This window comes from Aquarana catesbeiana, linkage group LG08 (assembly GCF_042186555.1).
Source record: "Aquarana catesbeiana isolate 2022-GZ linkage group LG08, ASM4218655v1, whole genome shotgun sequence".
NCBI classification, from domain to species: Eukaryota; Metazoa; Chordata; class Amphibia; order Anura; family Ranidae; genus Aquarana; species Aquarana catesbeiana.
This window is the reverse complement of record NC_133331.1, coordinates 53298955-53313042: the sequence shown is the minus strand read 5'-3', so window position 1 is coordinate 53313042 and position 14088 is coordinate 53298955. Positions and strand designations below refer to the sequence as shown.

The 14088-nt window shown below is 41.9% G+C and overlaps 1 protein-coding gene across 1 annotated transcript in view; it reads left to right on the top strand.

Annotated features, from left to right (window-relative positions):
* Positions 1-754: 754 nt before the first annotated feature.
* Positions 755-14088, top strand: part of TDRD1 (tudor domain containing 1) — a 144277-nt gene continuing 130943 nt past the window's right edge. The window contains exons 1-3 of the mRNA XM_073597607.1: positions 755-811; positions 6918-7056; positions 12579-12681. Coding sequence (XP_073453708.1) covers positions 755-811; positions 6918-7056; positions 12579-12681 — 299 coding nt within the window. The remainder of the gene's footprint in view (positions 812-6917; positions 7057-12578; positions 12682-14088) is intronic.

Below are 14088 nucleotides of genomic sequence, written 5' to 3'. Positions count from 1 at the left end.
CTTGATAGGATAGCTCAGGTGGGGTTGGACTAGGAACCAAACACACCTAAGCTCATCCCTTATTGGCCTCTGCAGGAAATGAGTGGCAAGAGGAACTACAGTGCCCAGCGGGGAAGCAGATATTCAGCATGGATACTGCAGCCTCATTTATTGCCAGCTTTGAGCTTAAGGTCCTTTGGTTGGCTCTTTGAGTGGCAGCCAGTTCTCTGTTGATAATTTTGGACCTTGTTAGCTATTGTTTGCTGTGTTGCTCACCACCCCAGCTGGACTGCTTTTGGAAGTCCTGAAGGTTTAGGACTACGAGTCCCTCAATGGATGCAAAACCTAATAGGATTTATGTACTCACCGTAAAGTCCTTTTCTTGGAGTCTATTGAAGAATAAAATTCCCAACCCTCCAAAACTGCAGCATGCTTAAGGTTGGAGGAGTTATCCTAGCCTGGCCTACGTGTTGTTTTGTCCGTGTCCAGTCCTCCTGTAGGTGTCGGTATTTCCCAAAGGTTTAGGACTTCCTGTGTGCTTCAATGAACTCCAAGAAGAGGATTTTGCGGCGAGTACAAAAATCTTATTTTGGTGATGTCATTGCTGTGCTGCTTACTGTTCGCACTGTGGAAGAGACTGTACCTGAGGACCTACGGTGAAAGGATCTCTGCTTCATCCATTCAGTTTATCTGTGCTCCTCCACCTCTTCTGTTGCGTCTTGATAATTACCCCACTGGTCATCAGATTACTAATTATCATAGGGGCAGCTGTGATATGAGGAAGCAAAGCCCTGCCTCAACCAAGGTGACTAGAGAGATCGTACAGGACAAGGTAAGGTAAGTCCATAAGGTCTGTTTCACAGTGGCTTCAACTTGGATACGAGCGATGTGAACAGCAAACTTTGACCAAGCATTTGCAGAGCTTTCAGCAAGCTTTGTTGAAGCTTTTAAACTACCTTTAAACTTCAGTTTGTAAATGTTGAACACAGATCCTAATGGGGGCGCTATTTGCCACTTAAAACAAGCTGCTAGCACTTCATGAAGCTTGTTAAAAGCCTGCTGAAGCATTTTAAGTGGCAATTAGCACTACCATCTGTGTTCAAAATTTGCAAACGAGTTGAATGGTACTTTAAAAGCTTCAAAAAAGTTTACTGAAAGCTCTGCAGATGCTTTATTAAAGCTTGCTGTTCACACTGCTCTTATACAAGCTGAAACCTGGCCTTTTAGGGAAAAAAATAGTTGCATGGAGGCTACAGGTGACTAGTCCTTTGTTCTCTGCTCGCTTTTTGGCACAGCTTCAACAGTTTAGGTCTTAACCCAGTGGTCATCAACCCTGTCCTCAGGGCCCACTAACAGGCCAGGTTTTATGTATTACCTTTGGGAGATGCAGACTAGAATACTGCAATCACTGAGCAGCAAATTATATCACCTGGGATGTATTTCAGTTATCTTGCAAACCTGGCCTGTTGGTGGGCCCTGAGGACAGGGTTGATGACCATTGTCTTAACTTCTTGCTGCCCACGCTGTAGCCGAAAGACGGCTACAATGCCTACCTAAATTGCCTGGAGGGCATCAATGTATGTTCCCCTGTGCATGAGATGCCTGCCCACATCCTGCGGGGCGTGCGCAGCTCGCTCTGTGATCGGTGGGCCTTAACGGCTCCTTACCATGTGATCAGCTGTCAGCAGGAGAAAAAAAAAGGCTGATTACTGTGACAGACCTAGCCGGGAGAGAGACTTTTGGAGGAGACTGAATGCTAGCCTCTTGCCGATCGATCGTGGGCCCTGGCATTTGGGTGAACGGTGCTCTTTGTGAGCTGTATGCCTGGGGACCCTTGAGGTGGTATTACTGTGGATTCGGGTCCTGGTCCCCCAGGACACGCAGACTCTGGGGACCCTGGATTTGCCATATTAGAAATAGTGGCTGATTCATAATGCTGGGACAAATACTGTTAGGAGATGCTGATGTCAATTCCAGCCACCTGTCTGTCTGTTGCCTGCTAGAATGTGTATTGTAAATAAGTCTTTAGTATGGGATCTAAGAGTCATTAGATCCCCATTGTTTGTGTTAATTAACTCTGCTATTGTGATAATGTTGATTGGGTTTTCTGAGCTACGAGACGGCCAGTCTGGCCTAAAGGTCATGTCTGAGTCATCTAGGCTGTCTAAAGGGATTAGTTAATTAGCCCATGTTAGTTAGGTTTCTGGTCACAGGTGTATGTTCAGAGTAATATGAGCAGGAGGTACGCACCTCCTCTTTTATTGTATAAAAGAGCCTGTATTTTTCAATAAAAGAGATTCCTGGTTGAACTTACATACAGCCTGCCTGGTGTTTTGTCTGAGCTACACAACTGGATTAGAACGGCACATAGCTGTAGTTCTAGTCCCGGAGCATCGGATGACCGAACCATCAGATGTTGAGATCTGCAATCTGATTCTATAGCTGCAGAGTGGTGTCAGGAGAGTGGAACCGAGCGAGCAAGGGGCTCGTTACAATTACCATCTGGAGTAAACCGCAAATCGGTCCCGCCCACTCTAGTCCCACTGCTGCTAAACGGCGCCCACCAGTGCCACCTATCGGTGTTCATCAGTGCAGCCTTATCAGCACACATCAATGAAGGAGAAAAATTACCTGTTTGCAAAGTTTTATAACAAACTATTCATTTTTTTTTTTTTTTTTTTTTTTTTTTAATTTTCGGTCTTTTTTTTTTTGTTTGTTTAGCAAAAAAAAGATAAACCCCAGAAGTAATTAAATACCACCAAAAGATAGCTCTATTTGTGTGGAAAAAATTATAAAAATTTCATATGGGTACAGTGTAGCATCACCGCGCAATTGTCATTCAAAGAGTGACAGTGCTGAAAATGGGCCCCACCAAGGGGGTTTAAGTATCCAGTAAGCAAGTGGTTAAAGAAATCAATGTATTCCTAATCCTTAATTTGTCATGAATTTTATATTACACCAACTTTTTTTGTTGCATAATGTTTCCCATGTATATCTATTTACATCCAGGAATCATCCACCAAGATAGGAGAGCCCAGAATGGGTTACCTTCTGCAGGAGACTCAAACTTGGTATGTGAAATATTTTCTTTCTGATCTGTTCTGGTAACTAGACTTGTTAGTTTTTATTGCTGTACTGTTTTTTAAAGTGGAAGTAAAGTTTTTTTTTTTTTTTTAAGTTGTACCTACAGGTAAGCCTATAATAAGGCTTACCTGTAGGCACAGTCAATATCCACTAAGTTTGTACTGTTTGGGGGATATTCACAAGAAATGCAGCCGGTGATGGTGCAGGATAAGAAAAAAATGTTGCCTTTGTTTCTGGGCTGTGCTATGGGTACAGACAACCAACATACACATATGTGGTATTGCTGCAATTATCTGGAGCAGGAGAATTTCTTTTGGGTTGTTCTTTGGTGGTAAATTATGATAATGGGAAGCAATATACAGCTAAATGTATTAAATTTTCGGTTATTTTGGGCCAGGTTTCCTTTCATAATAATAAAAAAAAAAAACCCAGGAGATATCCATTACCATTTACCGCCGAAAGAAAGCCAGATTTCTTTGAAAAAAATCCTGAAAAGAACAAGGTATTATCCACCTGGATACACTAAATCAGTGGTTCTCAACTCCAGTCCTCAGGACCCACCAACAGGCCAGGTTTGCAAGATAGCTGAAATACATCACAGGTGATATCACTTGCTGCTCAGTGATTGCAGGATTCTAGTCTGCAACTCCCCAAGGTAATACTTAAAATCTGGCCTGTTGGTGGGTCCCGAGGACTGGAGTTGAGAACCACTGCACTAAATAGTTGTGACGATATGTACAGTTTTATTAACACATATCAATGTCGCAAAATTGTGCTTGGGCATTTCAAATTGTTTTACCCTTAAGCATGAAGGGGTTAATATACTTCCAATATCTTCAGATGGAGCAGCCACTTGATCGTTTTATTGGTAGCCAAATTAAGCTTGTGCCCCTATTCCCCCATTTGTATACATGCGCATAGGTTCCGCATTTATATGTAAACAGCAGTTGCACCACATATGAGGCATCACTGCAAACGTCGGAGCGGGGAACAGTACTGCTATGGCCTTAATCTACAATCCAGGGTTAACTCTAAACTGATAACCCGTGTGGGGAGATGAAACATTTTCAGTACTGTAGTTTTTTGCCATTTCACAACTCCATGCAACTTTAAGTACATGTTTGGTATCTAATTGCTTGACACAGCCACATCTTTTAGATTTTGTCAAAAAAAGTAGGTGTTCTATTGTGTTTGAGTACCGTGATATTCCTTTTGGTGTATCTTGTCCTGAAAATTATGCTTTGATACACAGCTGCACAGATATTGTGCGACTATGCAAATTGCTAGAGCCACCATTGATTCTTCGGGGGCTGCCTCTGCTTTCAGAAAATATGTTTGGTGGTTCTAAGTAATTTTGTAGCAATAAATAGTTTTTTAACGTGTGAAAAATTAAAGAATTTATCCAAGTGCATTTGGGGTTTATTTACTAAAGCTGGAGAGTGCAAAATCAGGCTCACTTTTGCATAGAAACCAATCAGCTTCTAACCTCAGCTTATTCAATTAAACTGTGACAATAAACCTGCAAGTTGGTTTGTTTCTATACAGAAGTGAGCCTGATTTTGCGCACTCCAGCTTTAGTAAATAAACCCCAATGCGGTTAAAGCTTGGCAGGTTTCTAAATATGAACAATATGCTTCTCCTATTTGCTGCCTTTTGGTCTCGTAATTATATAATTGAAAGTGTTTAATAATATTCGTTTAATGGATAAGTTTACCTTTAGTAACTTGTTTCATGCTACACCAGTATTTAGGGTGTAAAATGTAACAAGTGAATAAAGAGCACCAGCCCACACCCCTAGATGCCCCCCCCCCCAAGTGACAATAGGTGGGACTTTTTCCCTGCTCCTGATGCCACAGTTTAAAAACAGCGCACCTGTGCGAGGTTTAGATAACTTGTAGCTCCCAATGAACTGAGAGAGTGCTGATGAACGCTCTCGTAGTGCATTGATATGTCCTACGGCTTTCAAACAGAAAGCCCATACAGAGTTACAGGCTGAAAGCTGTAGGCAGTGTTTGCAGGAGCCTGACATTGCACATGCTGTCTGCTGATCATGGATGCAATGTTCTGAAGGCTCCTGGGGAAAAAAACAAATAATAAATGCACTTTTTTTACTTTCCAACATATGTGCAAAAAGCAAATAATTTGTATTTATTTTTTTAAGGGGAAGTTGGCCTTTAACTGCTTGCCATCCCACCGCAGTACATTTACTGCTAAACTAGAGAATGCATATAGCGTTGTCCATGTTGTAAATAACCCCTTCCCACTGACAAGTACGCATATAGGTGGCTTCACTGAACTTGGCTTGTCCCGTGGGGCTGCATATTTGTCTATATTTGTGCTAGATGTGTGTTCCCAGCACAGAGACCGGGGTCTACTCACAGGGAGAAACAAACAAAACTATGTAAAAAAAAAAATAGGCCAGATCAAGGTTTGACCTAGGTCAGTGCTAGTGTTAGTGTTTTGGTTTAGGTACGGGTCAAAGGTCTTGGTCAGTATATTTTGGGTAGGGTTTTTTTTTTTTTTTTTTTTTTTTTTTTCAAATTAGTGTCCGTGTATTTTAGGTAGGATAAAGAAAAAACAAAATGCGCACTATTTTTTCTGAGTTGTACAAACAACAACTAACCTACACATATATGGTATGGCTGCTATTGTCAGGAGCAGGAGAATTTTATTTTTGGTGGTTATTTGGTGGTAGGTTATGGTAGTAGCAAGGAGTATACTGCATTAAAAAAAGATTGTTCTTACTATTTTGGGCCAGTTTTTTCCTTTTTGATAATAAAAAAAAAAAATCAGGAGATATCCATTACCATTTACCACCAAATGAATGCAAAAATTTGTCCTGAAAAAATGCTGTATAATTCACCTGGATGCACAAAGTAGTTGTGATATGTACAGTTTTTCTAACACATGTCAAAATTGTGCTTCAGCATTAACATTTGTTATACCCTTAGGCACATAGGGGTTAATTCCCATTGTTTTTGAATAATATGTCCAGTAAAATCATAAGTGTGGTGATCGGGTTTCCATCAAGTTTTGTGGTAGATGGTGCAATGAGCTGGTAACATGCATGGCCAAACTTAAGGTACAGTACCTACAGATTTGTGAGAACAATATCCAATGCTGGTTATTAAAGTGATACCAAAGTCTTTCAGTTTTTTTTTGTTTTTTTTTTTTTTTAAATAAAAAAACTATTTTACTTACCTGCTCTGTGCAGTGGTTTTGCAATGAGCAGACTCGATCCTCCTCTTCTTGGGTACCCCACCGGAGCTCTTGGTACCTCCCTCCTGCGGAGTACCTCTGTAGAAAGCAGCTTGCTATGGGGGGCAGCAGAGGCGGTGCTTTGTGTCCCCATTCATACACGGAGCTGCAGTTTGGCTCCTCCCTCCTCATTGGCTTACTGACTTTGATTGGCAGCATCCAGTGGCGCCATGCTGTTGTCTCAACCAATGAGGAGCGAGAGCCCCCGGGCAGCCGAGACTCTCCTGCAATATCGCTGGATCGAGAAGGACTTGGGTAAGTATGAGGGGGGCTGCTGCACACAGAAGGTTTTTTTTTTTTTTTTTTTTTTTTTTTTATCTTAATACAAAGAATGCATAAAAAACCTTCTGACTTTACAACCACTTTAATTGTAGGTTAGGGGATCCTTGTTCTGTCTGTAGGCCCTTGCCAACATCTTTTCGATGGGCTCTCCCAGAGATTGACGTGATTGGGCAGAAAAGATTTAACATCCAACTTCCGTTGTTTTTCCCCCAGGATAAGCCAACGCTTAGCTGGTCCTGATCTCTCCTCTATAGGCCAAAATACACAATTTTGCAATGTAAATGTTCCTGTAATGATAGTTTTCTCTTGTGCAGAACCCAAGGAATATAGCCCAGCCCATCATGGAAAAGCAGCAGCAAAAAACTAGTAATAATGTCTTTTCCATTGGCAACGATCCAGCCATCTTTGAGACAAGGGAACCTGCCAGAAGCTGCCATAGTTGTGGTTTGTTTGGTAAGTCTGCAGACCGTATCATTGTTAACGTCCAAGCTGTTGTGTCACTATCCCTCAACAGGCTTGTGACCTCCTTTAAATGTGGCCTGGTGCAGACACCATTGATCCACCTGGATGCATACATGTCTTCTGTAGTCCTTAAAATTGGTTGCTCAGCTGAGTGCAAATGTGTGGGGCTCATTTGCTCTGTTAGGCTTGAAATGCATCAAGGCGTTATCTGACATCCGCTTCATGTGCGCGTTTACCTATAAATCCTCTGGGTGGCAGGAACACATCTAGATAAAACACAAAAGAACGCGCAAAGCCGCCCTAGTGTAACTCAGCTTTAATAGTGTAAAGTTAAAAACACTACAATGCAGACTCAGTGACACATTCAACACACACAAAACTATTACTGTTCTATCTGTGTTTCTATGTACAGCACTGGAAACTGGTGACTCCCCCCACGGTGGCCCAGTGGCGCACATTGATGGATTCTGTGCTGCCCCAATACAAACTTACATGCATGGGCCGCAAGTGTCCCCAAAAATTTGAAAAGCTTTGGGGCTCGTGGGTTACTGCCAGATCGCTCAGTGTATAAATGTGTGTGCACTGATAGACGGGCTGATGGTGTCCTGCCGTGGGTTTGTGCTAAGCCTCTGATTCTCCGATACAAGACAGGGACTACCGATTACGCCTGATCAGGCTTGACCCCTACCAATCATTATCCTACCCCCGTTTCCAACAAAAAAGCGACACGTATCTCTTCCTCCTGGTTTATCTCTCCCCGCACCTTCATGCGTTGACACCTCCCCTGAATTTGATCTTGCCCCAAGGGGTAAAAGGTGTATACAAATAATGCCCGGTGAACCAGGTGCGTTCTCGGCACCTCCTAGATCCTCATAGATTCCCCCCCCCCCCCCTACTCTTTTCCATTCCCTTTTTTCCCCCCTTTTTTTCTTTTAGTGGATCACCACACTAATTGAAGTATCTGAATTGTATTATTACTAGAAATTTCCTCGCCCTGTTTGCCCACTCTAGATCTCGTAATGTCCAGCATCACTAACTTGTATGTATTTACTTATGCTACCTCAATGTCTTGAATACCTCACCGCTGTATGTTTAAGATGTACTGATATTTTGTTATCAATAAAACTTTTCTGTTAAAAAAAAACAAACAAAACACTACAATGGTCAAACTCACATTGTGTGATGATAGATACAGCATAAGAATTCCACTGTGGCCACACTCCGATAACCACTTCAAGATCCCGTAGGGAAGGGGGAGCCACCAATGATGGGGCACTATTATGACCACTGATACCAATGATGGGGCACTATGCGCGTTTGAGAGACATGGCCTTCTTCCTCAGGCCATTATGATGGCCATGCCTCCGAAACGCGTTGTCATGGAAAACCGTGTGATGTCCTCACTCCCCCCCCCCCCCCCCCCCATCCATGTATCCTGCTTGTCTGGGTTCATGTGTCGTCGAAGAGCAGAGCCGGCTGGACGCATACGCATTAGGATCTGCACGTCGAGCGTGGTGGTGGATAGCCTCGGATGTGCTGCCAGGATTCTGGCAGCTAGGTTGAATGTCCACGGCTCCCCCTTCTGGGATCTTGAGGTGGTTATAGGAGTGCGGCCACAGTGGAATCCTTAGACCCCTTTCACACTGGGGCGGTTTGCAGGCGTTATTGCGCTAAAAATACCACCTGCAAACCGACCCAAAACAGCCGCTGCTGTTTGTTCAGTGTGAAAGCCCGAGGGCTTTCACACTGAAGCGGTGCGCTGGCAGGAGAAGAAAAAAACTCCTGCAAACAGCATCTTTGGAGCGGTGAAGGAGCGGTGTATTCACCGCTCCTAAACTGCTCCTGCCCATTGAAATCAATTGGGCAGCGTGGCTATACCACGGCTATAGCCGCGCTATGCGAGCAGATTTAACCCTTTTTCGGGGGTTAAAACCGCACCGCTAGAAATAGCTAAAATAGCACTGTTTTACCGCCGACGCCCCCACCGCCCCAGTGTGAAAGGGGCCTTATGCTGTATCTATCTTTACACAATGTGAGTTTGACCATTGTAGTTTTTTTTAACTATACCATAGTAAAGCCAAGTTACACTGGGGCGGCTTTGCACTCTCTTTTTTGTGTTTTGCAGTGAAGCAAAAACAGAAAAAAACCCACAAAACTATAAATGTTTGTGACAGAGATATGCATTCACATAATCAGAGAGTTCGATAAAGTGCTTCCTCCACAAGGAAGACAACAAAAGGCTTTTTGTATGCTGACCTGTCCTCAGCAAAAAAAAAATCACCTAGCAATTCTGACCAGAGAGAGCGCACAATATAAGATCCTCATTTCTCCAAAGTGCAGGATACAAACTCTCCATATGATTCAATTGGGGGTGTACAGGGCATGCGTGGGCCTGGCTGGTAGGATTTTGACCATTGGATGTGCACCCCTCATAGTGCTGCACAGCTGATCTCTCACTGAACAGAGGGGACAAGTAGGTATGGAACTGGGGGGGTGGTGGGGAGTCTGGTGCACTGCAGTAATGTGTACCTAGAAGCATGTAATGCCATGCATAAAAGGAAATGTAAAGATGTTTTTTAAAGCAAATAAACATCCATTTATTTCGTATGTAAACAGCATTAAATATATTTTATTTGATTTTGGTATGATTACCTGATCTACATTTCCATAATTTTTGCAGGTCACTAATTAGGCTGAAAGAACGCTTTGTATGCTGTGAACAAATTTAGTATTTGTTGCATTGCCCAATATTGCCATCTAATATGTTTCCGGCTCTGAGGGCATAGTGTTTAGCTAACCGACTGGGAAGAGCAAAGTACAGACCTCAGCAGATTATTGATATGCATTAATACAGAATACTTTATTAATTTCCCAGGGAAATTGGGAAATTATTACGACACAGACAAACTTGACAAAGACAACACAAGATCACAACATTAAACTGAACAAGATCCAAAAACACCACAAAATTACCAAGAACAGCCCTATAGCACCAAATAAACAAAATTTAAATCTACACTACAAATAAAACATCCATACAATTAACTACTTAAGGACCAGCTGCCGCAGTTGTACTGCGGCAATGTGGCTCGATCCCACGAATCACCGTCATTGTACATCAGCTCATAGCGCGCCCACTGGCTAGCAGGGGAGCCAATCAGCGGGTGGCCACCCGTGATCGTTCCCCGCAGTGAAAGAACGGTGATCTGCCTGTGTAAACAAGACAAATCCCCGTTCTGACAGGGGAGAGCACACAGATCCTGTCTTTCTGCTATGCAGGAAGACGGATCTGTGTATTTCCACAGTCACACAGTACCCCATACGTTAGTAAACACATCCAAGGAACACATTTATCCCCTTGATCGCCCCTAGTGTTAACCCCTTCCCTGCCAGTGTCATTAGTACAGTTACAGTGCATATTTTTAGCACGGATTACTGTAATAATTTTTGCTGGTTCCCAAAAAAGTGTCAAAAATGTCAGGTGTCCGATCTGTCCACCGCAATGTTGCAGTCCCGCTAAAAATCGATTATCGCCGCCATTACTAGTTAAAAAATAAAATAGATTTATGTATGGCATTTTTATTTATCTCCTATTTTGTATATAACTTGTGTGCTATAACTTTTGCGCAAACCAATCAATATACGCTGATTGCGATTTTTTTTTTTTAATTTATAAATTTTTTGCCACAAATATGTAGAAGAATACATATTGGCCTAAACTGATGAAGAAATTTTGTTTTTTTAACATTTTTTGAGGGGATATTTATTATAGCAATAAGTAAAAAATATAGTTTTTTTTTTTTTTCCAAAATTGTCGCTATTTTTTGTTTATAGTGCAAAAAATAAAAACTGCAGAGGTCCTCAAATACCACCAAAAGAAAGCTCTATTTGTGGGGGAAAAAAAGGACATCAATTTTGTTTGGGTACAACGTCGCACAACCGCGCAATTGTCAGTTAAAGCAACACAGTGCCGTATCACAAAAAATGGCTTGGTCATTAAGGGGGAAAATCTTCCAGTCCTTAAGTGGTTAAAACACAACATATAATAACACAGATTAAAATAACAGACAAACTTCCAAATACAAATAGACCACTAACTCTAACACCAACACAATACCAACATACTATAGAAACACAAAATCCTGATTATAAACCAGAATTAAATCTTCACCTCCAGCCCTCACAGAAAATAATTATATACAGTATCTTGATCGCCGCAGACAAAAATGATTTCCTGTGTCACTCTGTGGTGCATTGTGGGTGTAACAATCTGTCACTGATGGTGCTCTGCAGACTGACCAGCGTATGGTCCACTGAGCAGGCATGGGGGATTCAAGAAACTGATGCTCTGCAGTTGGAAACAATGTCACCTTTTTGCTATACAGCATGGTGTAGTGGTTGTCAACTTATAAGCTAAAAGCTTCAAATGCAGCCCCTGGCATCACCAAAGTACCACACCTAATAATGTTCATTATATATACTATATTGTCAAAATTATTGGGACACCTGCCTTTACACGCACATGAAATTTAATGGCATCCGAGTCTTAGTCTGTAGGGTTCAATATTGAGTTGGCCCACCCTTTACAGCTATAACAGCTTCAACTCTTCTGGGAAGGCTGTCCACAAACTCGCTTATCCATGTCTTTATGGACCTTGCTTTGTGCACTGGTCCAAGTCATTTGGTGGAGGGGGGATTATGGTGTGGGGTTGTTTTTCAGGGGTTGGGCTTAGCCCCCAAGTTCCAGTGAAGGGAACTCTTAAGGCGTCATCATACCAAGACATTTTGGACAATTTCATGCTCCCAACTTTGTGGGAACAGTTTAGGGATTGGGCCCTTTCCTGTTCCAACGTGACTGCACACCAGTGCACAAAGAAAGGTCCAAAAAGATATGGATGAGTGCGTTTGGGCTGGAGGAACATGAATGGCCTGCACAGAGTCCTGACCTCGACCTGATAGAACACCTTTGGGATGAATTAGAGTGTAGACTGCGAGCCAGGCCTTCTTGTCCAATATCAGTGCCTGACCTCACAACTCATGTGCGTATAAAGACAGGTGTCCTGATACTTTTGAAAATATAGTGTATGTAATGCTTGAGAGGACTGACCGAGACTGCTGACCAAATAGAGGAACTGAGCGTCAGAGAGTGTGGACATGCTACGTTTTGGTCTTGTGATATGCCACAGAAGACCATACGAATCTGGGAACATGTTACATGAGGCTAGTAGAGATCAGTGCTCCCAGTACAGATTTCTGAGGTCCGAAGCTCACACATCACATACCAAAGGGCCATCAGGTTGAGCACCATGGATGTGGCAGGTGTGGGTACAAATCAACAGAATTACAGCCAAATGTATAATGTGAATTCTGTACAGTAAAGGTGTTTGAAAATATAAACGCTTATTTTTATCTAAGGTATGTACAACAAGAAAAAGAAAACCTAATAAATGCATGGAACAAAAGCAGGTCAATTTCTGGTGAACTTTTCTATAAAATGTGTGTTTTCTGTCCAGGGTCCCGTAGGTGTTCTCGGTGCCACAATACTTATTACTGCTCTATAGAGTGCCAGAAGCGAGATTGGAAGATGCACTCCATTATTTGCAAACCAACAACTACGTAAGTAATTATCTTGATTCAGGGGGGGATGGATTACAGAAGAGTTAATTCATTTCGATTTTCAAGATCGATTATTTGCATTTAACACAGGTTTAAAACAAAAGGATAAATCCATGCTATTCCGATAAGCAGCAGGCTAAAAATGGTTTATATAGTGCATCCGAAAAGTGTTCACAGCGCTTCTCTTTTTGCACATTTTATGTTACAGCCTTATACAAAAATGGATTAAAATCAATATTTTCCTCAATTCTACAAACAATACCCCATGATGACAATGCTAAAGAAGTTTGAAATCTTTGCAAATTTATTAAAAATAAAAAAATAAAATCACATGTACATAAGTATTCACAGCCTTTGCTCAATACTTTGTTGAAGCATCTTTGGCACCAATTACAGCCTCAAGTCTTTTTGAGTATGATGCTGCAAGCGTGGCACACCAATTTTTGGGCAGTTTCTCCCATTCTTCTTTGCAGGACCTCTCAAGCTCCATCGGGTTGGATGGGGAGCGTCGGTGCACAGTCATTTTCAGATCTCTCCAGAGATGTTCAATCGGGTTCAAGTCTGGGCCACTCAAGGACATTCCCATTCAATTTTGTCCTGTAGCTACTCCTTTGTTATCGTGTATCAAAGAGCTACATACAGCATCACAGGATAATACTGTGGGTGTATATTAGGATAATACAGTGCCATGTCCTAATCATGGAAAGATTTTTTTATTTATAGCGATTTATACATAAATTCTAAAATGACATATAAAAACAAAAAAAAGCATTGCTGTAGCAGTCTACAGTGAAAAACTTGATATCTCCAAAAGTAGCCGTAAATATTAGGGATGCAGTGCCTGAAAAATCCAGATATATGGACCACGGCTGGATAGATAGATTAGTAACATTTGCGGAAGTTCTACATGTTTTGCGGGAACAGTTTCTTCAGGAGTTATATACATTTTCTAGATAGAAAACGACATCAAGTACAGTATATGTGTATGTAGGGTTTAATATTTAGGCGGTATATTACAGACAACATAACATGACTGTGGAACCCAGCAAACCAAGAGGAATTGCATGTGTGGTGAGCTGTGGATAGAATGACATGCTAGATACCAATAGAAGTAAGTTACTTGGTATCTGGCATCTCTCCACATTTACGGCTACTATTGGAGATTTTACGTTTTTCACTGTAGACTGCTACAGAATTGTTTTTATGTCATTTTAGAATTTATGTATAAATTGTTTTTACCAGTGGTGCCTATAAAGTAAATTTTTCCACTTCTAATCTTTGTTCCTTTGTTATCTTTGCTGTGTGCTTAGGATCGTTGTCCTGTTGGAAGATGAACCTTGTACCCAATCTGAGGTCCAGAGCGCTCTGGAGCAGGTTTTCATCAAGGAATGTCTCTGTGCGTTGCTG